General features: G+C 43.0%; 2 protein-coding genes across 3 annotated transcripts; one reads left to right on the top strand and one right to left on the bottom strand.

Moving 5' to 3' along the window:
* Window positions 1–264: 264 nt before the first annotated feature.
* si:ch211-10a23.2 (Galectin-related protein A-like) lies at window positions 265–11,127 on the top strand. The gene is made up of 4 exons (XM_024404698.2): window positions 265–360; window positions 824–909; window positions 2,186–2,366; window positions 10,082–11,127. The coding sequence occupies exons 1-4, from the start codon at window positions 331–333 to the stop codon at window positions 10,223–10,225; spliced, it is 441 nt and encodes a 146-aa protein (XP_024260466.2). The 5' UTR covers window positions 265–330; the 3' UTR covers window positions 10,226–11,127.
* A 6,163-nt stretch (window positions 11,128–17,290) lies between these two features.
* plek2 (pleckstrin 2) lies at window positions 17,291–25,564 on the bottom strand. 2 transcript variants are annotated; one of them, XM_042330337.1, is made up of 9 exons: window positions 25,409–25,564; window positions 25,094–25,258; window positions 24,303–24,493; window positions 23,680–23,771; window positions 22,119–22,306; window positions 21,601–21,702; window positions 20,865–20,948; window positions 18,088–18,166; window positions 17,291–17,665 (listed from the first exon to the last, which is right to left on the bottom strand). In XM_042330337.1, exons 1-9 carry the CDS (start codon window positions 25,460–25,462, stop codon window positions 17,538–17,540), a joined length of 1,083 nt encoding a protein of 360 aa, XP_042186271.1. In that variant the 5' UTR covers window positions 25,463–25,564; the 3' UTR covers window positions 17,291–17,537. The 2 variants fall into 2 exon arrangements, 1 of the variants encoding a protein (XP_042186271.1); XR_006084659.1 differs by having other exon boundaries at window positions 17,626–17,665; window positions 18,457–20,948.
* Window positions 25,565–26,788: the final 1,224 nt, after the last annotated feature.

The following is a 26,788-nucleotide window of genomic DNA, read 5'->3' as shown; positions in this document are numbered from 1 at the left end:
TTTTATTATAATGGTTGCCAGGTTGGGAAAATCTCCGATTTGGGAGTTATTTTATGTTATGAGTGAACAGCATTATTTTAAAATTTGTTTTAAATACCCTATTGGAATGAAAGGGTCTCACACTTGATAAGTGGGATCGTGCACCCTCATCACATTAATATTTGATAACCATCATTCAGTGCCACTTATTTTATCAGGAGCCTGTCGCTATGACAACGAGCGGAAGGCGGGGTTTGCCAGCTCTACTATAGTATTTCGAGCTCCTCTTGGCATCACGCTCCCAACACCACCCGGTGCAGATATCACACATTGAAAGAAAGGAGAGGGGGAATGGCAGAAAAGGACAACAAGAAAGAAAATGTAAGTAACCTAGTCTGGTTTTTCCTATTGCTTTGGTTGGATTACACTTTTATTTTAGATTGACGTATATTGTCATTTCGTGATTTTTCAAATGAGATTATTAGGTTATCACAAAACAACTGAATGCAACTGTTTTTTTCTTATTCACACAATTACATTATATTGAATAAGAATGAAATCCATCTACCCGAATGGAATAATTGGAAGCAGTAATAGTGCATACTGAATTGTAGCCTGTTGTTTAGTGCTAAAGTTCGCCTGGAGCATTCTTAGAATTCTGAAAATCAATCATCAATTAAGACTGATCAGCTATTTCACTTATTTCAAAGAACCCCCTTCTAATCGATAAAGAAACAATGTATTGTCAACGGCGGCTGTCATTCAGCTAGCCAATGTGGTGATATCTAAGAATAATATGATGTATATGTTGCATGTAGCCTTATTTCCAGCCACTATGTTTCAGGAGGAATATGTCGGGACAATAAAAGGTGGGCTGCGGCCCACGATGAGACTGGTTGTCATGGGTATTGTTAACAAGAAGCCTCAGAGGTTGGTAAACAGACACCTGCTTTCAATGTCTCTTCTGTAGCCTAAGGAAATGAATTGTTTAATTTACCGTTTTAAATCTGAGTGTGACATGAGTGAATGAATGGACCGTCTGCGTTTGACATTTGCAAGTCCACCGTCAAGGCAGGCACAGAGACAATGGGAGGATTGTGCAGCGCATCACACCGTGTAGTTGAGTTGAGATCAGGAGGGATTGAAGATACTGCTATATCGAGATCCTATAGCTCTGGGCAATTTCAGAATACTGCAAGAGAAAATAAATATCTAAGAGTGCAAATTGTAGAATATAATTCCATGTAAAGCTTTTGAGCTTTCTGGTTTAGCAACCATGCAACAGGATTTTAACTCTCTTTCTTCACATCTTTCTTCACTCTCTTTGTCGTCGGGAATATTTCTCTAATTGACTAATGTATTGTTTAATTCGATACGTGGGAAAAATGTCAGAACCCATGAAGTGTTCGGTGAGCTGACCTCTCTGCTAGGAGCTCTGTGCGGAGATAAGATCATTTATCCCCTATTTATCTATGGGATGGAGTGGATGACGAAGAATATAAAACAATCTCAGTTCTAATGTTTGTATTTTAAAGTCACTATAGTGTTTTGATCCTTTGTGGCCTGCCCTGAAATACTTTACTCTGTAAATGATTCAGCCCTATCTGATTACGGTAGCCTGGTACTGTACTCACAGCTTGTGGTAATGTCAAATAGACAGACGATGTCACTATTGTATCTCTCTGTAGCTGCCTTTTCTTTGCTGTTTTTTATTGTCAACATCAAATAATTTGTGGTTAACCTTACCGTGATTGTTTTCTTTGCAAAGAGCCATTTCTCAAGCAATAATTTAGCTTTTAGACTGTCTGGGAGTGGCCTGAGTGGGGAGGGAAAAACTGAAAACTATCTGTTATTGGCAGAGAGGTTTGGAACTCTCTTTCTTATTGGTCTATTAACTAATTTACTGTGGTGATGTCACCAGGCAGGCCAAAAGTCCATCCCAACAAAACAGGTTGAAACGTCATACAGTCTTTACAAACAGCTCTTACATTTAAACAGCATTATTTTATATATATTTTATATATATATATATAATTTTCACAATTTCACAGTGCTATTTTACAACCTCATAATGTGGGTAATAAATATATATAACGCAGGAATATCATGTGTTTTGACAGAATGGTTTTTGACTGAGTCTTTAAATCAACAATGTTTAGATTGTTTGCCTGAATTCTACATCTGCACCACTGTTTATTCTGCCTAGCATGGTGGTGTCCCTGTCCAGTGATCCAGTGGAAGAGGACTTTGAGGGAGACGTGGGTTTGCAGTTAAAGGTCAACTTCCTGGCTAAAGCTGTGCAGAGGAACGCCCGTCTGGCTGGGAACTGGGGGACATCAGAGAACACCTTGTCATTCTTCCCCTTTGCTGCTGGGGAGCCCTTCAAGGTATAAAGCCTACTACACTCATAGGGACGGTACATTTATGAATATAGTTCTACAATCATAAATACGTTAATACACAGGCCTAGATATGTCTGGGAGCTGTTTAATACACAGGCCTAGATATGTCTGGGAGCTGTTTAATACACAGGCCTAGATATGTCTGGGAGCTGTTTAATACACAGGCCTAGATATGTCTGGGAGCTGTTTAATACACAGGCCTAGATATGTCTGGGAGCTGTTTAATACACAGGCCTAGATATGTCTGGGAGCTGTTTAATACACAGGCCTAGATATGTCTGGGAGCTGTTTAATACACAGGCCTAGATATGTCTGGGAGCTGTTTAATACACAGGCCTAGATATGTCTGGGAGCTGTTTAATACACAGGCCTAGATATGTCTGGGAGCTGTTTAATACACAGGCCTAGATATGTCTGGGAGCTGTTTAATACACAGGCCTAGATATGTCTGGGAGCTGTTTAATACACAGGCCTAGATATGTCTGCTCCCAGCCAGAGAATGCCAAGAGGGTGCAAAGCTGTCATAGAGGCAAACGGTGGCTACTTTGAAGAATCTCAAATATGAAATATATTTTGATTTGTTTTTTGGTTACTACATGATTACTACACATGTGTTATTTTAGAGTTGTGATGTTTTCACTATTATTCTACAAAATAGAAAATAGTAAAAAATAAAGAAAAACCCTTGAATGAGCAGGTATTCTAACACCTTTGACTGGTAGTGTACATCTACACTAATACATAGATCTACACTAGTACACAGATCTACACTAATACATAGATCTACACTAATACATAGATCTACACTAATACATAGATCTACACTAATACACAGATCTACACTAATACATAGATCTACACTAAAACACAAATCTACACTAATACATAGATCTACACTAATACACAGATCTACACTAATACATAGATCTACACTAAAACACAAATCTACACTAATACATAGATCTACACTAATACATAGATCTACACTAATACACAGATCTACACTAATACACAGATCTACACTAATACACAGATCTACACTAATACACAGATCGACACTAATACACAGATCTACACTAATACATAGATCTACACTAATACATAGATCTACACTAATACACAGATCTACACTAATACACAGATCTACACTAATACATAGATCTACACTAATACACAGATCTACACTAATACACAGATCTACACTAATACACAGATCTACACTAATACATAGATCTACACTAATACACAGATCTACACTAATACACAGATCTACACTAATACATAGATCTACACTAAAACACAAATCTACACTAATACATAGATCTACACTAATACATAGATCTACACTAATACACAGATCTACACTAATACACAGATCTACACTAATACACAGATCTACACTAATACACAGATCTACACTAATACATAGATCTACACTAATACATCTACACGAATACACAGATCTACACTAATACATAGATCTACACTAATACACAGATCTACACTAATACATAGATCTACACTAATACACATATCTACACTAATACACAGATCTACACTAATACATAGATCTACACTAATACACAGATCTACACTAAAATATAGATCTACACTAATACATAGATCTACACTAATACACAGATCTACACTAATACACAGATCTACACTAATACACAGATCTACACTAATACACATATCTACACTAATACACAGATCTACACAAATACACAGATCTACACTAATACACAGATCTACACTAATACACAGATCTACACTAATACATAGATCTACACTAATACATAGATCTACACTGATACACAGATCTACACTAATACATAGATCTACACTAATACACAGATCTACACTAATACACAGATCTACACTAATACATAGATCTACACTAATACACAGATCTAAACTAATACACAGATCTACACTAATAGAGAGAGCTCCACTAATACATAGATCTACACTAATACACAGATCTACACTAATACACTGATCTACACTAATAGAGAGATCTACACTAATACACAGATCTACACTAATACATAGATCTACACTAATACACAGATCTACACTAATACATAGATCTACACTAATACACAGATCTACACTAATACACAGATCTACACTAATACATAGATCTACACTAATACATAGATCTACACTAATACACAGATCTACACTTCTACATAGATCTACACTAATACACAGATCTACACTAATACACAGATCTACACTAATACATAGATCTACACTAATACACAGATCTACACTAATACACAGATCTACACTAATACATAGATCTACACTAAAACACAAATCTACACTAATACATAGATCTACACTAATACATAGATCTACACTAATACACAGATCTACACTAATACACAGATCTACACTAATACATAGATCTACACTAATACACAGATCTACACTAATACACAGATCTACAATAATACACAGATCTACACTAATACATAGATCTACACTAATACATCTACACGAATACACAGATCTACACTAATACATAGATCTACACTAATACACAGATCTACACTAATACATAGATCTACACTAATACACAGATCTACACTAATACACAGATCTACACTAATACATAGATCTACACTAATACACAGATCTACACTAAAATATAGATCTACACTAATACACAGATCTACACTAATACACAGATCTACACTAATACACAGATCTACACTAATACACAGATCTACACTAATACACATATCTACACTAATACACAGATCTACACTAATACACAGATCTACACTAATACACAGATCTACACTAATACATAGATCTACACTAATACATAGATCTACACTGATACACAGATCTACACTAATACATAGATCTACACTAATACACAGATCTACACTAATACACAGATCTACACTAATACATAGATCTACAACTAATACACAGATCTAAACTAATACACAGATCTACACTAATAGAGAGAGCTCCACTAATACATAGATCTACACTAATACACAGATCTACACTAATACACTGATCTACACTAATAGAGAGATCTACACTAATACACAGATCTACACTAATACATAGATCTACACTAATACACAGATCTACACTAATACATAGATCTACACTAATACACAGATCTACACTAATACACAGATCTACACTAATACATAGATCTACACTAATACATAGATCTACACTAATACACAGATCTACACTAATACATAGATCTACACTAATACACAGATCTACACTAATACACAGATCTACACTAATACATAGATCTACACTAATACACAGATCTACACTAATACACAGATCTACACTAATACATAGATCTACACTAAAACACAAATCTACACTAATACATAGATCTACACTAATACATAGATCTACACTAATACACAGATCTACACTAATACACAGATCTACACTAATACATAGATCTACACTAATACACAGATCTACACTAATACACAGATCTACAATAATACACAGATCTACACTAATACATAGATCTACACTAATACATCTACACGAATACACAGATCTACATTAATACATAGATCTACACTAATACACAGATCTACACTAATACATAGATCTACACTAATACACAGATCTACACTAATACACAGATCTACACTAATACATAGATCTACACTAATACACAGATCTACACTAAAATATAGATCTACACTAATACATAGATCTACACTAATACACAGATCTACACTAATACACAGATCTACACTAATACACAGATCTACACTAATACACAGATCTACACTAATACACATATCTACACTAATACACAGATCTACACAAATACACAGATCTACACTAATACACCGATCTACACTAATACACAGATCTACACTAATACATAGATCTACACTAATACATAGATCTACACTGATACACAGATCTACACTAATACACAGATCTACACTAATACATAGATCTACACTAATACACAGATCTAAACTAATACACAGATCTACACTAATATAGAGAGCTCCACTAATACATAGATCTACACTAATACACAGATCTACACTAATACACTGATCTACACTAATAGAGAGATCTACACTAATACACATATCTACACTAACACATAGATCTACACTAATACACAGATCTACACTAATACACAGATCTACACTAATACACAGATCGACACTAATACACAGATCTACACTAATACATAGATCTACACTAATACACAGATCTACACTAATACACAGATCTACACTAATACACAGATCTACACTAATACACAGATCTACACTAATACATAGATCTACACTGATACACAGATCTACACTAATACATAGATCTACACTAATACACAGATCTACACTAATACACAGATCTACACTAATACATAGATCTACACTAATACACAGATCTACACTAATACACAGATCTACACTAATAGAGAGAGCTCCACTAATACACAGATCTACACTAATAGAGAGATCTACACTAATAGAGAGATCTACACTAATACATAGATCGACACTAATACACTGATCAACACTAATAGAGAGATCTACACTAATACATAGATCTACACTTATAGAGAGATCTACACTAATAGAGAGATCTACACTAATACATAGATCGACACTAATACACTGATCTACACTAATACATAGATCTACACCAATACATAGATCTACACTAATACACAGATCTACACTAATACATAGATCTACACTAATACATATATCTACACTAATACATATATCTACACTAATACACAGATCTACACTAATACATAGATCTACACTAATACACAGATCTAAACTAATACATAGATCTACACTAATACACAGATCTACACTAATACATAGATCTACACTAATACACAGATCTACACTAATACATAGATCTACACTAATACACAGATCTACACTAATACACAGATCTACACTAATACACAGATCTACACTAATACACAGATCTACACTAATACATAGATCTACACTTATACACAGATCTACACTAATACATACAGGTAACTGCCAAAATGAGGGCTACAAAGTATATAGAAAGCAGGTGCTTCCACATAGCTGTGGTTCCTGAGTTAATTAAGCAATTAACATCCCATCATGCTTAGAGTCATGTATAGAAATGCTGGGCAGGACATTATTTTAGCTACCATGGCGATGCCTCCATAGGATGACAATGCCCCCATCCACAAGCCACGAGTGGTAACTGAATGGTTTGATGAGCAGGAAAAGGATATAAACCATATGCCGTTGCGGTCTCAGTCACCAGATCTCAACCAAATGTAACACTTATGGGGCTTAATCATACATACATGTCAGCCTACATTAATACACAGGCCAGCAGTCACACACAGGCCAGCAGTCATACACAGGCCAGCAGTCACACACAGGCCAGCAGTCATACACAGGCCAGCAGTCACACACAGGCCAGCAGTCATACACAGGCCAGCAGTCACACACAGGCCAGCAGTCACACACAGGCCAGCAGTCATACACAGGTCAGCAGTCACACACAGGCCAGCAGTCATACACAGGCCAGCAGTCACACACAGGCCAGCAGTCATACATGTCAGCCTACATTAATACACAGGCCAGCAGTCACACACAGGCCAGCAGTCATACACAGGCCAGCAGTCACACACAGGCCAGCAGTCATACATGTCAGCCTACATTAATACACAGGCCAGCAGTCACACACAGGCCAGCAGTCATACACAGGCCAGCAGTCAAACACAGGCCAGCAGTCATACATGTCAGCCTACATTAATACCCAGGCCAGCAGTCACACATGTCAGCCTACATTAATACCCAGGCCAGCAGTCATACAGAGGCCAGCAGTCATACACAGGCCAGCAGTCATACATGTCAGCCTACATTAATACACAGGCCAGCAGTCAAACACAGGCCAGCAATCATACACAGGCCAGCAGTCATACACAGGCCAGCAGTCATACACAGGCCAGCAGTCAAACACAGGCCAGCAGTCAAACACAGGCCAGCAGTCATACACAGGCCAGCAGTCACACACAGGCCAGCAGTCATACACAGGCCAGCAGTCACACACAGGCCAGCAGTCATACATGTCAGCCTACATTAATACCCAGGCCAGCAGTCATACACAGGTCAGCAGTCACACACAGGCCAGCAGTCATACATGTCAGCCTACATTAATACACAGGCCAGCAGTCATACACAGGCCAGCAGTCAAACACAGGCCAGCAGTCACACACAGGCCAGCAGTCATACATGTCAGCCTACATTAATACACAGGCCAGCAGTCACACACAGGCAAGCAGTCAAACACAGGCCAGCAGTCAAACACAGGCCAGCAGTCAAACACAGGCCAGCAGTCACACACAGGCAAGCAGTCAAACACAGGCCAGCAGTCAAACACAGGCCAGCAGTCAAACACAGGCCAGTAGTCAAACACAGGCCAGCAGTCATGCTACAGTCACAGTCAGGTCAAGGTACAGCCTACAGTCATCCTACAATATTAGATAGGCCTATAGTCATCCTACAATATTAGATAGGCCTATAGTCATCCTACAATATTAGATAGGCCTATAGTCATCCTACAATATTAGATAGGTCTACAGTCATCCTACAATATTAGATAGGTCTACAGTCATCCTACAATATTAGATAGGTCTACAGTCATCCCACAATATTAGATAGGCCTACAGTCATCCTACAATATTAGATAGGCCTACAGTCATCCTACAATATTAGATAGGTCAACAGTCATCCTACAATATTAGAAGGCCTACAGTTATCCTACAATATTAGATATGTCTACAGTCATCCTATAATATTAGATATGTCTACAGTTATAGACAGGCCTACACTAATATATATATACCTGCCCATCCAATAGTGTGTTTATTATTCCAACACTCCTACACGTAACTGATTTATGTTTATTCCTGCTTTGACCCTGCCCAAGCTCTTCATTATAATCTCTCTCTCTCTCTCTCTCTCTCTCTCTCTCTCCTCTCTCTGTCTCTCTCTCTCTCTGTCTCTGTCTGTCTGTCTGTCTGTCTGTCTGTCTGTCTGTCTGTCTGTCTGTCTGTCTGTCTGTCTGTCTGTCTGTGTCTGTCTCGCTCTCTCTCTCTCCCTGTCTCTCTCTCTGTCTCTCTCTCTCTCTCTTTGTCTGTCTGTCTGTCTCGCTCTCCCTCCTCTCTCTGTCTCTCTCTGTCTCTGTCTCGCTCTCTCCTCTCTCTGTCTCTCTCTCTCTCTCTGTCTCTGTCTCGCTCTCTCTCCTCTCTCTGTCTCTCTCTCCCTCCCTCTCTCTCTCTCTCTCTCTCTCTCTCTGTCTCTGTCTGTCTGTCTGTCTGTCTGTCTGTCTGTCTGTCTGTCTGTCTGTCTGTCTGTCTGTCTGTCTGTCTGTCTGTCTGTCTGTCTGTCTGTCTGTCTGTCTGTCTGTGTCTGTCTCGCTCTCTCTCTCTCCGTCTCTCTCTCTGTCTCTCTCTCTGTCTCTCTCTCTCTCTCTCTCTGTCTGTCTGTCTGTCTCGCTCTCCCTCCTCTCTCTGTCTCTCTCTGTCTCTGTCTCGCTCTCTCTCCTCTCTCTGTCTCTCTCTGTCTCTGTCTCGCTCTCTCTCCTCTCTCTGTCTCTCTCTCCCTCCTCTCTCTCTCTCTCTCTGTCTCTCTCTCTCTGTCCACGCCCCCCAGATGGAGATAGTTTGTGAACACCAGCAGTTCCGTATCCTGGTGGATGGCCAGCCCCTGTGTGGCTTCACCCATCGTCTGTCTCCGCTGGCCTCTCTCACCGCCCTGCGAGTCTTTGGAGACCTACGGCTCACTAAGGTAGCATAACACCAGGAACAGACCCGGGGGGGGTCCCAAAATTACACCCTAGACTCTATATAGTCCACTACATTTGACCAGGGCTCTGGTCAAAAGTAGTGGACTATATTGGGAAGAGTGTGTCATTTGAGACGGCCATTTCCCCACAGTTTAGTCAGACAAGGTATTGTGAAGATAGGCGGGCCAGGGTATTAGCGTCGTAGAAGGTGGAGCATTTTGGTGATATCTTGATCCTTGTGAAATGTGAATGTTCGGACACTTAACACCTGCTCCTTAATAATTACGCGAAGTGAAGTGCCTTCACTCTAGATTAGCTGTTTATGGTTGTGACTGGGTGATTTTGACTACAGTTACTGAATGTAATCCATGTTAATGATTGATTGATTGATTGATTTCCTTAAGCAAACCATTTGATGGACTATATATATATATACACACTATACTGCGTTGCCCTTGGGAACACAATATTTTTTAGATTTAGGTAAATGAAATATGAAATGCTGCATTTGTGACTGCGTCTGTCGAGATACCAACGTGAGATGAACGTGTATCAAAACATTTCAAATGTTCCTGAAAATAAACAAACACATTCCTTATAGTTCATGACGGTGCAGGTTTCCAGAGTAGCAATTACCAAAACAAAAGCAATGTCTTTAATATGTGCCTGTGATACAGCAGGGTGCCCAGTTCATTGCTTCTGTAACACCTATAGAATTAATACTACCTTACTGCATGGTATTTGTGTTAGCCTGTGTTAGCTGTTAGGTCAACATATTGTCGTCTACTGTAGCCCTCGACATCACAGGACTGTAAATCCTTTCAAACAATCTGTCAAATCCTCTTTAAACCATATTTAGTTGTTTGAAATAGATTGTTGTAGAAATTAACTTAAATAAAACAATTTTCCCAAATGATTGTGTTATCATATGTCCTGTAAAGAAGTAGGTCTGTGTGCGTTTTGTTAAATATTGTCCACAACCACATACTTCTACAATGCATTATTACAACTAGCCAGGTCTATGAAGCAACATAACAATCCATCCAGTCATGTCATCAATCACCTTATTATTGTGTTGCCAGACATATTATTTATGAGAGGTCCTGTGCTGTGGTCTCTGTGTTGCCAGACACATTATTTATGAGAGGTCCTGTAGTCTCTGTGTTGCCAGACACATTATTTATGAGAGGTCCTGTGCTGTGGTCTCTGTGTTGCCAGACACATTATTTATGAGAGGTCCTGTAGTCTCTGTGTTGCCAGACACATTATTTATGAGAGGTCCTGTAGTCTCTGTGTTACCAGACACATTATTTATGAGAGGTCCTGTAGTCTCTGTGTTGCCAGACACATTATTTATGAGAGGTCCTGTAGTCTCTGTGTTGCCAGACACATTATTTATGAGAGGTCCTGTAGTCTCTGTGTTGCCAGACACATTATTTATGAGAGGTCCTGTAGTCTCTGTGTTGCCAGACACATTATTTATGAGCGGTCCTGTAGTCTCTGTGTTGCCAGACACATTATTTATGAGCGGTCCTGTAGTCTCTGTGCTGCCAGACACATTATTCATGAGTGGTCCTAAGGACACGTGACACACGGTCCGTGCCATGGTTGAAACTTGCACTCCTGTTTATCTGAAATAATTGGACGGGTGAAACCTTCGATCTTTAGAACATTTCTTTATATCTGCCTCTTTGTTGTTGTTGTGTGTGTGGAATATAGCTACGTCAATGGAAACCTGCCTAGTGTTATCTAGTCACGCCCTCATTGGCTCTCTTTCAACGAACTACAGCTCTGGTTCACCTCAGAACACTTCAGTTACCAGGGTAACCGGGATGATGATACCAACAGGGAAGGAATGCATCCCAAATGGCACCCTATTCCCTATATAGTGCACTACTTTTGACCAGAGCCCCATAGAGTTCTGGTCTAAAGTAGTGCACTATATAGGGAATAGGGTGCCATTTGGGATGCGGACTAGATTACACTTTATGGCTCTATTTTATTGTTTGGGGGAAAAAAGCATGTCTCATCTCGCTGTGGGTGTGACACACTTCTCCCGGTGCGCTGCATGTCTCCACCTGAATCACATTTCTGGTATGCGCGTACTGAAACCATAGAGTGATTTCAATGTTACACATAAGACACACACTAAGAACAATACACACGAAACACACGCTAAGAACACAACACATAAGACACACACTAAGAACAATACACACGAAACACACGCTAAGAACACAACACATGAAACACACGCTAAGAACACAACACATGAAACACACGCTAAGAACACAACACATGAAACACACGCTAAGAACACTACACATGAAACACACGCTAAGAACACTACACATGAAACACACGCTAAGAACACAACACATGAAACACACGCTAAGAACAATACACACGCTAAGAACAATACACACGCTAAGAACATTACACATTGTAACGGCTCTCTTCTATCTCCTCCTCTGACGAAGAGGTAGAACAAGGATCGGACCAAAATGTAGCGTGATGATGATTCATGATATATTTTAATGAAGGAAAACCTATACATACAGAAACTACAAAACTAACAAAATTAAATAATGAAAACCGAAACAGCCTATCTGGTGAAATACAAAACACTAAGACAGGAACAATCACCCACAAACACACAGTGAAACCCAGGCTACCTAAATATGGTTCCCAATCAGAGACAACGAGAATCACCTGACTCTGATTGAGAACCTCAGGCAGCCATAGACTATGCTAGACACCCCTACTCAGCCACAATCCCAATACCTACTAAAACCCCCAATACCACAACACAACACAAAATAACCCCATGTCACACCCTGGCCTGACCAAAATAAATATATAAACACAAAATACTAAGACCAGGGCGTGACAGAACCCCCCCCAAGGTGCGGACTCCCGGCCGCACACTAAAACCCATAGGGGAGGGTCCGGGTGGGTGTCTGTCCACGGTGGCGGCTCCGGCTCGGGACGTGGACCCCACTCCAACCAAGTCTTAGTCCCCCTGTAACGCGTCCTTTGATTGGCGACCCTCGCCGCTGACCTAGGCCTAATAACCCTCACCAAGGACCCCACTGGATTGAGGGACCCCACTGGATTGAGGGACAGCTCGGGACTGAGGTAGAAGCTCGGGACTGAGGGGCAGCTCGGGACTGAGGGGCAGCCCGGCACTGAGGGGAAGCCCGGCACTGAGGGGAAGCCCGGCACTGAGGGGAAGCCCGGCACTGAGGGGAAGCCCGGCACTGAGGGGAAGCCCGGCACTGAGGGGAAGCCCAGCACTGAGAGGAAGCCCAGCACTGAGAGGAAGCTCAGCACTGAGAGGAAGCTCAGGCAGGTAGTTTGCTCCGGCAGATCCTGGCTGGCTGGCGGATCTGGAAGAGTCTGGTTGACTGGCAGATCTGGAAGAGTCTGGTTGACTGGCAGATCTGGAAGAGTCTGGCTGACTGGCAGATCTGGAAGAGTCTGGCTGACTGGCAGATCTGGAAGAGTCTGGCTGACTGGCAGATCTGGAAGAGTCTGGCTGACTGGCAGATCTGGAAGAGTCTGGCTGACTGGCAGATCTGGAAGAGTCTGGCTGACTGGCAGATCTGGAAGAGTCTGGCTGACTGGCAGATCTGGAAGAGTCTGGCTGACTGGCAGATCGGGAAGAGTCTGGCTGACTGGCAGATCGGGAAGAGTCTGGCTGACTGGCAGATCCGGCTGCTCCATGCAGACTGGCGGCTCCGGCTGCACCATGCAGACTGGCAGCTCTGGCTGCTCCATGCAGACTGGCAGCTCTGGCTGCTCCATGCAGACTGGCAGCTCTGGCTGCTCCATGCAGACTGGCAGCTCTGGCTGCTCCATGCAGACTGGCAGCTCTGGCTGCTCCATGCAGACTGGCAGCTCTGGCTGCTCCATGCAGGCTGGCAGCTCTGGCTGCACTGAACAGGCAGGAGACTCCGGCAGCGCTGGAGAGAAGGAAGGCTCTGGCTGCGCTAAACAGGCGGGAGGCTCCGGCAGCGCTGTAGAGGAGGAAGGCTCTGGCTGCGCTGAACAGGCTGGAGGCTCCGGCAGCGCTGTAGAGGAGAAAGACTCTGGCTGCGCTGAACAGGCGGGAGGCTCCGGCAGCGCTAGAGAGGAGGAAGGCTCTGGCTGCGCTAAACAGGCGGGAGACTCCAGCAGCGCTGTAGAGGAGAAAGGCTCTGGCAGCGCTGAACAGACGGGAGACTCCGGCAGCGCAGGAGAGGAGAAAAGCTCTGGCTGCGCTGAACAGGCGGGAGACTCCGGCAGCGCAGGAGAGGAGAAAGGCTCTGATAGCGCTAGACAGGCGGGAGACTCCGGCAGCGCTGGAGAGGAGAAAGGCTCTGGCAGCGCTGAACAGGCGGGAGGCTCCGGCAGCGCTGTAGAGGAGGAAGGCTTTGGCTGCGCTGAACAGGCGAGGCGCACTGAAGGCCTGGTGCGTGGTGCTGGTACTGGTGGTACTGAACCGAGAACAGGCACAGGAAGCCTGGTGCGGGGAGCTGCTACCGGAGGGCTGGAGTGTGGAGGTGGCACAGGATGGGCTAGACCGTGAAGGTGTACTGGAGAGCCTGAGAGCAGGGCTGGCACAGGATGTGCAAGGCTAGGTAGGTACACAGGAGGCCTAGTGCGTGAGGCTGGCACAATTTTCACCAGCCGACTAACACGCACCTCAGGACGAGTATGGAGCGCTGACCCAGGTGCCATCAAATCCCTGACTCGCTCCGTCGGACGAATATCGTACCTAAAGCACCAAACTAGCAACTCCCTCATTACTCTCTCCTCCATTTTCCCCATTAACTCCTTCACAGTCTCTGCTTCGCTCACCTCTAACACCGGCTCTGTTTCTGGTCTCCTCCTTGGCTCCTCACGATAAACAGGGAGAGTTGGCTCAGGTCTGACTCCTGACTCTGCCACTCTCTCCCTGAGCCCCCCCCAATACATTTTTGGGGCTGACTTTCGGGTTTCCCTCTGCGCCGCCGCGCTTCGCTCTTCAACTCCATTCTCCTATAGCCTGCTTCGCACTGCTCCAGCGAATCCCAGGCGGGCTCCGGCACTTTCTCTGGGTCGACAGCCCACCTGTCTATTTCCTCCCAAGTAGTGTAGTCCCGATATTGTTGCTCCTGCTGCCGCTGTTGCCTGTTACCACGCCACTTGGTCCGGGTGTGGGGGGTGATTCTGTAACGGCTCTCTTCTATCTCCTCCTCTGACGAAGAGGTAGAACAAGGATCGGACCAAAATGCAGCGTGATGATGATTCATGATATATTTTAATGAAGGAAAACCTATACATGCAGAAACTACAAAACTAACGAAATGAAATAATGAAAACCGAAACAGCCCTATCTGGTGCAAACACAAAGACAGGAACAATCACCCACAAACACACAGTGAAACCCAGGCTACCTAAATATGGTTCCCAATCAGAGACAACGAGAATCACCTTACTCTGATTGAGAACCTCAGGCAGCCATAGACTATGCTAGACACCCCTACTCAGCCACAATCCCAATACCTACTAAAACCCCCAATACCACAACACAACACAAAATAACCCCATGTCACACCCTGGCCTGACCAAAATAAATATATAAACACAAAATACTAAGACCAGGGCGTGACACACATGAAACACACGCTAAGAACATAACACACGCTAAGAACATTACACATGAAACACACGCTAAGAACATTACACATGAAACACACGCTAAGAACATTACACATGAAACACACGCTAAGAACATTACACACGAAACACACGCTAAGAACAATACACACGCTAAGAACATAACACACGCTAAGAACATTACACATGAAACACACGCTAAGAACATTGCACATGAAACACACGCTAAGAACATTACACTTGAAACACACGCTAAGAACATTACACATGAAACACACGCTAAGAACATTACACATGAAACACACGCTAAGAACATTACACATGAAACACACGCTAAGAACATAACACATGAAACACACGCTAAGAACATTACACATGAAACACACGCTAAGAACATAACACATGAAACACACGCTAAGAACATTACACATGAAACACACGCTAAGAACATTACACATGAAACACACGCTAAGAACATAACACATGAAACACACGCTAAGAACATTACACATGAAACACACGCTAAGAACATTACACATGAAACACACGCTAAGAACATAACACATGAAACACACGCTAAGAACATTACACATGAAACACACGCTAAGAACATTACACATGAAACACACGCTAAGAACATAACACATGAAACACACGCTAAGAACACAACACATGAAACACACGCTAAGAACACAACACATGAAACACACGCTAAGAACACAACACATGAAACACACGCTAAGAACATTACACATGAAACACATGCTAAGAACACTACACATGAAACACACGCTAAGAACATTACACATGAAACACACGCTAAGAACATTACACATGAAACACACGCTAAGAACAATACACACGCTAAGAACATAACACATGAAACACATGCTAAGAACACTACACATGAAACACACGCTAAGAACATTACACATGAAACACACGCTAAGAACATTACACATGAAACACACGCTAAGAACATTACACATGAAACACACGCTAAGAACATAACACATGAAACACACGCTAAGAACATAACACATGAAACACACGCTAAGAACATAACACATGAAACACACGCTAAGAACATTACACATGAAACACACGCTAAGAACATAACACATGAAACACACGCTAAGAACATTACACATGAAACACACGCTAAGAACATTACACATGAAACACACGCTAAGAACAATACACATGAAACACACGCTAAGAACATAACACATGAAACACACGCTAAGAACATTACACATGAAACACACGCTAAGAACATTACACATGAAACACACGCTAAGAACACAACACATGAAACACACGCTAAGAACATTACACATGAAACACACGCTAAGAACACAACACATGAAACACACGCTAAGAACATAACACATGAAACACACGCTAAGAACATAACACATGAAACACATAGGTCTCACAGGGGAAATGCTTTATTTAATATTCAAAACAACACCATGTTGAATGATCTATTTACACGATTTAAAACCTTTATTCCAAACTGTTAACTTTGTATGGTTACATTCATAGAATGTATAATTTATTGGAATCTTATACGCTAGAAGATTTGTATAGTAGTTTGTTTAAAAACCTGTATGGATTGGATGTATCAATAACAGCCTCACCTAAAACACTACGTTAAAGTAATAAGCTTGACTTTATTTAACTCTGTCCTCTGATAGCTTCTATCCAGTCCATCCTCTCCTGTCTGCTGGGAGCCTGGATGTAGTAGTGAGTATCAAACTGAGTGATGATCTTCAACAGGTTACCTTGGACTTTACCCTTCACACCTGTGTGAGAGTGAGTGAGAGAGTGAGTGAGTGAGTGAGTGAGTGAGTGAGTGAGTGAGTGAGTGAGTGAGTGAGTGAGTGAGTGAGAAGAGAGAGAATCAGCCTCCCCAGACTGACTGACTCACTGCTCTCTCTCTGGGTCATGTTCAGGAAGGACAAAACGTTTTGAAACAGAATGAAACTAGTTGGGTACAACCTGAACTTCAATGAGAACATTTGGATAAAGATGTTTTTACTAGTGTGCCCTACTGAACTCAACCCGTGCCTGTCACAGGCCAGTCCTATTGTGTTGTCAGCCACACCTTTACTGAAGCAAGACAGCTGTATCTTAGGGCTGTCTGAGAGAGAGAGTGACTCAGTGTGTGTGTGTTGTGTGTACGTGTGCATGTACGCGTGCGCTCGTTTGTGTTTGTGTGACTCACCTGAAGGAACACCGTTGTCGTCCAGAGCAGAGACCAGACAGCCTCGGAGAGAGAACCCGCCCACGGGACTGATGTCATCCTGATGTCATCAACAAGTGACATAACACAGGAAGTGGATGAGACAGAACACGAACAACATGATGTCAATACCCACAGAAGAAAACTGAAGAGAATGAGAACCTGTATGGCAAGATAGCACAAATAGACTGGTACCCAGGCTATGGCAAGATAGCACAAATAGACTGGTACCCAGGCTATGGCAAGATAGCACAAATAGACTGGTACCCAGGCTATGAGTATATATCTATAGTCTACAGCCATTTCACCTTACTGGGATCCTAGTAGTGAAGGTAACCAATCGTCACTCACCTTACTGGGGTCATAGTAGTGAAGGTAACCAATAGTCACTCACCTTACTGGGGTCATAGTAGTGAAAGTAACCAGTAGTCACTCACCTTACTGGGGTCATAGTAGTGAAGGTAACCAATAGTCACTCACCTTACTGGGGTCATAGTAGTGAAGGTAACCAGTAGTCACTCACCTTACTGGGGTCATAGTAGTGAAGGTAACCAATCGTCACTCACCTTACTGGGGTCATAGTAGTGAAGGTAACCAATAGTCACTCACCTTACTGGGGTCATAGTAGTGAAGGTAACCAATCGTCACTCACCTTACTGGGGTCATAGTAGTGAAGGTAACCAATAGTCACTCACCTTACTGGGGTCATAGTAGTGAAGGTAACCAATCGTCACTCACCTTACTGGGGTCATAGTAGTGAAGGTAACCAATAGTCACTCACCTTACTGGGGTCATAGTAGTGAAGGTAACCAGTAGTCACTCACCTTACTGGGGTCATAGTAGTGAAGGTAACCAATCGTCACTCACCTTACTGGGGTCATAGTAGTGAAGGTAACCAATCGTCACTCACCTTACTGGGGTCATAGTAGTGAAGGTAACCAATCGTCACTCACCTTACTGGGGTCATAGTAGTGAAGGTAACCAGTAGTCACTCACCTTACTGGGGTCATAGTAGTGAAGGTAACCAATAGTCACTCACCTTACTGGGGTCATAGTAGTGAAGGTAACCAGTAGTCACTCACCTTACTGGGGTCATAGTAGTGAAGGTAACCAGTAGTCACTCACCTTACTGGGGTCATAGTAGTGAAGGTAACCAATCGTCACTCACCTTACTGGGGTCATAGTAGTGAAGGTAACCAGTAGTCACTCACCTTACTGGGGTCATAGTAGTGAAGGTAACCAATAGTCACTCACCTTACTGGGGTCATAGTAGTGAAGGTAACCAGTAGTCACTCACCTTACTGGGGTCATAGTAGTGAAGGTAACCAGTAGTCACTCACCTTACTGGGGTCATAGTAGTGAAGGTAACCAGTAGTCACTCACCTTACTGGGGTCATAGTAGTGAAGGTAACCAATAGTCACTCACCTTACTGGGGTCATAGTAGTGAAGGTAACCAGTAGTCACTCACCTTACTGGGGTCATAGTAGTGAAGGTAACCAGTAGTCACTCACCTTACTGGGGTCATAGTAGTGAAGGTAACCAATCGTCACTCACCTTACTGGGGTCATAGTAGTGAAGGTAACCAGTAGTCACTCACCTTACTGGGGTCATAGTAGTGAAGGTAACCAATAGTCACTCACCTTACTGGGGTCATAGTAGTGAAGGTAACCAGTAGTCACTCACCTTACTGGGGTCATAGTAGTGAAGGTAACCAGTAGTCACTCACCTTACTGGGGTCATAGTAGTGAAGGTAACCAGTAGTCACTCACCTTACTGGGGTCATAGTAGTGAAGGTAACCAGTAGTCACTCACCTTACTGGGGTCATAGTAGTGAAGGTAACCAGTAGTCACTCACCTTACTGGGGTCATAGTAGTGAAGGTAACCAGTAGTCACTCACCTTACTGGGGTCATAGTAGTGAAGGTAACCAGTAGTCACTCACCTTACTGGGGTCATAGTAGTGAAGGTAACCAATAGTCACTCACCTTACTGGGGTCATAGTAGTGAAGGTAACCAGTAGTCACTCACCTTACTGGGGTCATAGTAGTGAAGGTAACCAGTAGTCACTCACCTTACTGGGGTCATAGTAGTGAAGGTAACCAATAGTCACTCACCTTACTGGGGTCATAGTAGTGAAGGTAACCAGTAGTCACTCACCTTACTGGGGTCATAGTAGTGAAGGTAACCAGTAGTCACTCACCTTACTGGGGTCATAGTAGTGAAGGTAACCAATAGTCACTCACCTTACTGGGGTCATAGTAGTGAAGGTAACCAATAGTCACTCACCTTACTGGGGTCATAGTAGTGAAGGTAACCAATAGTCACTCACCTTACTGGGGTCATAGTAGTGAAGGTAACCAATAGTCACTCACCTTACTGGGGTCATAGTAGTGAAGGTAACCAGTAGTCACTCACCTTACTGGGGTCATAGTAGTGAAGGTAACCAATAGTCACTCACCTTACTGGGGTCATAGTAGTGAAGGTAACCAATAGTCACTCACCTTACTGGGGTCATAGTAGTGAAGGTAACCAATAGTCACTCACCTTACTGGGGTCATAGTAGTGAAGGTAACCAGTAGTCACTCACCTTACTGGGGTCATAGTAGTGAAGGTAACCAATAGTCACTCACCTTACTGGGGTCATAGTAGTGAAGGTAACCAGTAGTCACTCACCTTACTGGGGTCATAGTAGTGAAGGTAACCAATAGTCACTCACCTTACTGGGGTCATAGTAGTGAAGGTAACCAATCGTCACTCACCTTACTGGGGTCATAGTAGTGAAGGTAACCTGGCTCTGATCGCAGCACAAACAGTCGAACCTTCCAGTTCTTTCTTTTGTGTCCCTGTATTAGAGGAAGACAGGAGACATGAATAACCAAACACATGATATGTAGACAAGTGGTGTGGTTATGAGAGCAGAGTTGAAGCAGAGAACAAACACAAAGACTAGGCCACATCCAACCACAGATAGTTTGGGCTGATTGGGAAAGACTAGACCACATCCAACCACAGATAGTTTGGGCTGATTGGGAAAGACTAGGCAACAGCCAACCACAGATAGTTTGGGCTGATTGGGAAAGACTAGGCCACATCCAACCACAGATAGTTTGGGCTGATTGGCAAAGACTAGGCCACATCCAACCACAGATAGTTTGGGCTGATTGGGAAAGACTAGGCAACAGCCAACCACAGATAGTCTGGGCTGATTGGCAAAGACTAGGCAACAGCCAACCACAGATAGTTTGGGCTGATTGGCAAAGACTAGACAACAGCCAACCACAGATAGTTTGGGCTGATTGGGAAAGACTAGACCACAGCCAACCACAGATAGTTTGGGCTGATTGGCAAAGACTATGGCACAGCCAACCACAGATAGTTTGGGCTGATTGGCAAAGACTATGGCACAGCCAACCACAGATAGTTTGGGCTGATTGGCAAAGACTATGGCACAGCCAACCACAGATAGTTTGGGCTGATTGGCAGAGTTTTTCTCACCTGTTTCAGTAGATAGCCCCTTTTCAGGACTTTCCCACTTAGTTCCATGGCTGATAGGGAAGTCTCAGCCTTCACACTGCCTCTTTTCTTAAAGTTCTCTGACTGGGAGAGACAACATAGACACATTCACAAGGAAATACAGTAAGGTACAGGACATCTGGTTTAGACACTGTCTAAAGCACCACAGTACATGTGAATCAATCAGTGAATCAGTCAGTGAATCAAACAGTGAATCAATCAGTGAATCAATCAGTGAATCAGTTAGTCAATCAGTCAGTCAATCAGTCAGTCAATCAGTCAGTGAATCAGTCAGTGAATCAATCAGTGAATCAGTCAGTGAATCAATCAGTGAATCAATCAGTGAATCAATCAGTGAATCAATCAGTGAATCAGTCAGTCAATCAGTCAGTGAATCAGTCAGTGAATCAGTCAGTGAATCCGTCAGTGAATCAGTCAGTGAATCAATCTACCTTCACGGAGAGAAGGGGTTACTGCTATAACTAGGGACAGTCACTCACAAAGCTGTAGAGAGCAGTGGAGTCATCCAGGAACTGCTCACTGAGTCCATGGCTGCGCTGAGCCTCAACGCTCCTCAGACCTACAGGGCGTAGGAAACCTTCCTCCAGGACGGCCGAGGACAGAGTCACAGCCTCTACACGGGTCAGAGCCAGCTGATGGAACACCAGCCAGTCCACCACCGCAGAACCTGGAGAACAGAGGGGGAGAGAGAGGGGGAGAGAGAGGGGGAGAGAGAGAGTATGAGAGAGAGAGGGGGGTGGAGAGAGAGAGAGAGAGAGAGAGAGGGGGGGAGAGAGGGGGAGAGAGAGAGAGGGAGAAAGATTATGAGAGAGAGAGGGAAGGGGAGAGAGGGGGAGAGAGAGGGAGAAAGAGGGAAGGAGAGAGAGAAGGAGAGGGGAGGGGGAAGGAGAGGGAGAAAGAGTATGAGAGAGAGAGGGAGAAAGAGTATGAGAGAGAGAGAGAGAGAGAGAGGGAAGGAGAAAGAGAAAGAGAGGGAGAAAGAGAGAGAGAGAGAGAGAGAGAGAGAGGGAAGGAGAGGGAGAGGGAGAAAGAGTATGAGAGAGAGAGAGAGGGAGAGAGAGAGAGAGAGAGAGAGAGGGGGAGGGGGAAGGAGAGGGAGAAAGAGAGGGAGAGAGAGAGGGGAGGGGGAGAGAGAGAGAGAGAGGGAAGGAGAAGGAGAGGGAGAGGGAGAGGGAGAAAGAGTATGAGAGAGAGAGAGGGAGAGAGAGTGTTTATTTCACTTTATATATTATCTACCTCACTTGCTTTGGCAATGTTAACACATGTTTCCCATGCCAATAAAGCTCTTGAATTTAATTGAATTGAATTGAGAAGGGGGAGAGGGAGAGGGAGAGAGAAGAGGGAGAGGGAGAGAGAGAGAGGATCCACAGCATCAGCACCACTGTCATTACATCCATCCACAACAATCTCAGAGATCCCCTCCACCAACAGCAGTAGTATGTTCAACTGGGATCACATACACACATGTCTGTTAAGTGGCATTTACACTGAGTATACAAAACATGAAGAACTCCCTCCATGACACAGACTGACCAGGTGAATCCAGGTGAACGCTATGATCCCTTATTGATGTCACTTGTTAAATCCACTTTAATCAGTGTAGAATGAAGGGAAGGAGACAAAGGATTTTAAAATCTTGAGACAATTGAGACATGGATTGTGTATGTGTGCCATTCAGAGGGTGTATGGGCAAGACAAAAGATTGAAGTGCTTTTGAATGGGGGTATGGTAGCAGGTGCCCCGGTTTGTGTCAAGAACTGCAACGCTGCAGTTTTTTTCATGCTCAACAGTTTCCTGTGTGTATCAAGAATGGTCCACCACCCAAAGGGCATCCAGCCAACTTGTCACAACTGTGGGAAATATTGGAGTCAACATGGGCCAGCATCCCTGTGGAACGCTTTCGACACCTTGTAGAGTCCATGTCCCCGACAAATTGAGGCTGTTCTGAGGACACAAAGGGGATGTAACTCAATATTAGGAAGGTGTTCTTAATGTTTGGCTCACTCAGTGTATGTCAGGCTGTGTGTCAGAGCGTCTCACCTGAGAAGCAGTTGCTGTAGGAGCTTCCCTGTTCGTTGTGGCTGGTCAGCTTGATGCCACTGTGGACATCATACATAGAGTCCACTACCTGGCTGGGAGAAGGAAGGACAACACACCATGTCATCTGGACACAATTCACCTCTTAGCTCTTCCCCTTGGCCCTAACCCTTTAGCTGGACTGGCTTCACTATTGACCACTATTGACTGTCTTTATGGAATAGCGTCACTATTGACCAGCTGTGTGACTGTCTTTATGGAATAGCGTCACTATTGACCAGCTGTGTGACTGTCTTTATGGAATAGCGTCACTATTGACCAGCTGTGTGACTGTCTTTATGGAATAGCGTCACTATTGACCAGCTGTGTGACTGTCTTTATGGAATAGCGTCACTATTGACCAGCTGTGTGACTGTCTTTATGGAATAGCTTCACTATTGACCAGCTGTGTGACTGTCTTTATGGAATAGCTATAGACTTCACTCATGTGACTAATAGACTAATTACAACCAAGCAGGCAACGTTATTACAACCAGTTTCTAACCATGTAATAAGGTTGTAATAACGTAATTTTAAACCGTGTTGCCGGTTGGGGAAAGTCTTTCAGCCAAGGCCAAGTGTCTCACTTCAGGCTGACGCTGTGTAGTTGTAGTGACTGGTGCCCAGTGGTTTTAGACTGGCTCGGGGTAGGAGAGTCAGCTGGGCGGAGCTTCTCCACCGCTGCACCGATATCCACTGCCCATTGGTCACGCTCCTCCCGAGAACACGCCTCCAGGAAGTACTCGGCAGAACTCTTGGTTTGCAGTTTGAACACCAGCTGAGGTACAGTAAACAACAAAGAAGACCATGATGTTGAATTCCTGAAGATTACATCTTAACCCCAAGATGATATCATGATGCGTCCAACAGCATTGAGAGATGTATCCAACACACCTTTTAAAAACTATGAAAAGCTCACTGTATCTACGATGATAGCGCCCAGTGGTCTAAGGTTGAAACTACTCTAATAAAAAAAAATGCTATTTATGACGGGATGTCCTCGGGCCTTGCATTCTCTAGTATGATTTCAGCAGGAAGCAAAAAGCTGGGCTGGGCTCAACAGAGCTGAGACACTCTCACTTCGCAGCCTGTTTTCGACAACAGAACACGTAATCTATTGACACATCTAGTGCAGCGATATATCCTCAGGGCAACAGTTTCAGAGACATGAACAGCATACACTATATAATGCTATTCTATTAGAATAGAATCATACATTCTAGAATAGAATCATAATTCTGTTCTAATCACATAGATCAGCGTTATAACCATGATGGAGTTATAATATGTAATTATATGATTTGAATGCTGTTCAACAGCCATAATGTCACTGATTCCAGACGAGGTAAACGTAAAAGGGGCTTGTACATTAACTCACCGGGCGGTTGTCATACTCCAGAAACGGACAAGAGATTTTACAATCGGTCAACATGATCCTCCCGCGTTGACAGGAGTCTCTCTTCCCTCCGTCATATTTATAGTAGAGCAACTGATCTGGATAGAGTACAAACCAGCGAGCCTTCCAGTTGTGAACTACATGGCCCTAGATTTACAATTAGAAAATATATATTCATTAAAATGCATTCTATGCATTTTATAACTACTTAGTTAAAACAATGTTATAACACATTTATGAATAATAGTCAAATGAAATGCGCGTAATTTGGACATATAACGGTTTATTTAATCTTACCCGTTTCACAAGGAATCCCTCTTTCAGGATAGGGTTCTTCTGATCTTCTTCCATAGTCAGTCAGTTGTTCTACCTCAACGCAGGTCTCGACGCATGGTTTATCTCTCACCTGGCTGCTGCGTCATCTGGTACACACCCAGCCAGCACAGAACTCTCAGAACATCGGAATGCAGGAAAAACCCCGTGGCTCCAAGTAAAAATATGTATATATGATCCCCTCTTTCCACAAAGGGCTTCTCTATTTGAAATATAAAGGTAAATTCCGATTAAGTCGACATATGCAGAGTATAAGTGAATCCAGTCTCCGCAAAATCAGGGACAGTAATGAGTATCGTCGGTTACATGCAGACAATAATAGTCACATGAATATATTAGTTCAATGTAAACGTTTTACATGCTTTACAAAAGTAACATTTTCCCTAATAATCCTGTTTACATGATCACTTCTGAAATCAGGTCTGGTGGGAATGGAAATAAACGTTCTACCAAGTGTAATAATATTGAGTCATTAGTGTGCATGTAAACGTACTCCTTACTTTGTATTTCTATCGCGCTGTAGTGCAGGTATTTAGCGCCTCAGGTTAAATACGGCCAATACTCTGTCAAATACAACATCTTGTTAGTGGATCTGCTCGCGACAGAGAACGGTAACCCAAAGGCAGGCAGATGGTGATATTAAGTCGTTTCACCTTACTGTCCAAAGGGAATGTTTTCAGCAGGCTATACACTCCTATAGTCACTTGACACCTGGATCACACCGAGAGTGGATTGTTGCGCAAAATGGTCCTCAACATTCACCTTCTGCTACCATTTCTGTCAAGCCGTCTATGCATACAGTTTGAATGCACACAGTTTGACGCAAGGTTCGATCAATCCAACCTATGCACCACACAGAACGCACTGCAAGGCAACGCTGCGAGGCAAACACAGCATTCCACTGGAAATGAATGTACTGTGGGGATTTGGGCCTAGTCTATGGATTTCACATGATATGCATCTGTTGGTAACAGATGACGGGGATTTGGGCCTAGTCTCAGAGAAGCAGTATATCCTTCACGTAGGACTCATTAAAGAAAAAAATCTTTGTGTAATCTGAGGTGAGTTTATCGCTGTTCTGATTTCCAGAAGCTCTTTTCGGTCATAAGAGATGGTAACAGCAACAATTATATACAAGATAACTTACAAACTGGTACTCATGTTATCATTGACTCAGTACTGGTACTCTGTGTATAGAGCCATGTTATCATTGACTCAGTACTGGTACTCTGTGTATAGAGCCATGTTATCATTGACTCAGTACTGGTACTCTGTGTATAGAGCCATGTTATCATTGACTCAGTACTGGTACTCTGTGTATAGAGCCATGTTATCATTGACTCA

Source organism: Oncorhynchus tshawytscha, linkage group LG11, assembly GCF_018296145.1.
Source record: "Oncorhynchus tshawytscha isolate Ot180627B linkage group LG11, Otsh_v2.0, whole genome shotgun sequence".
Lineage (NCBI taxonomy): Eukaryota > Metazoa > Chordata > Actinopteri > Salmoniformes > Salmonidae > Oncorhynchus > Oncorhynchus tshawytscha.
This window is presented reverse-complemented; position numbering and strand designations above follow the sequence as displayed.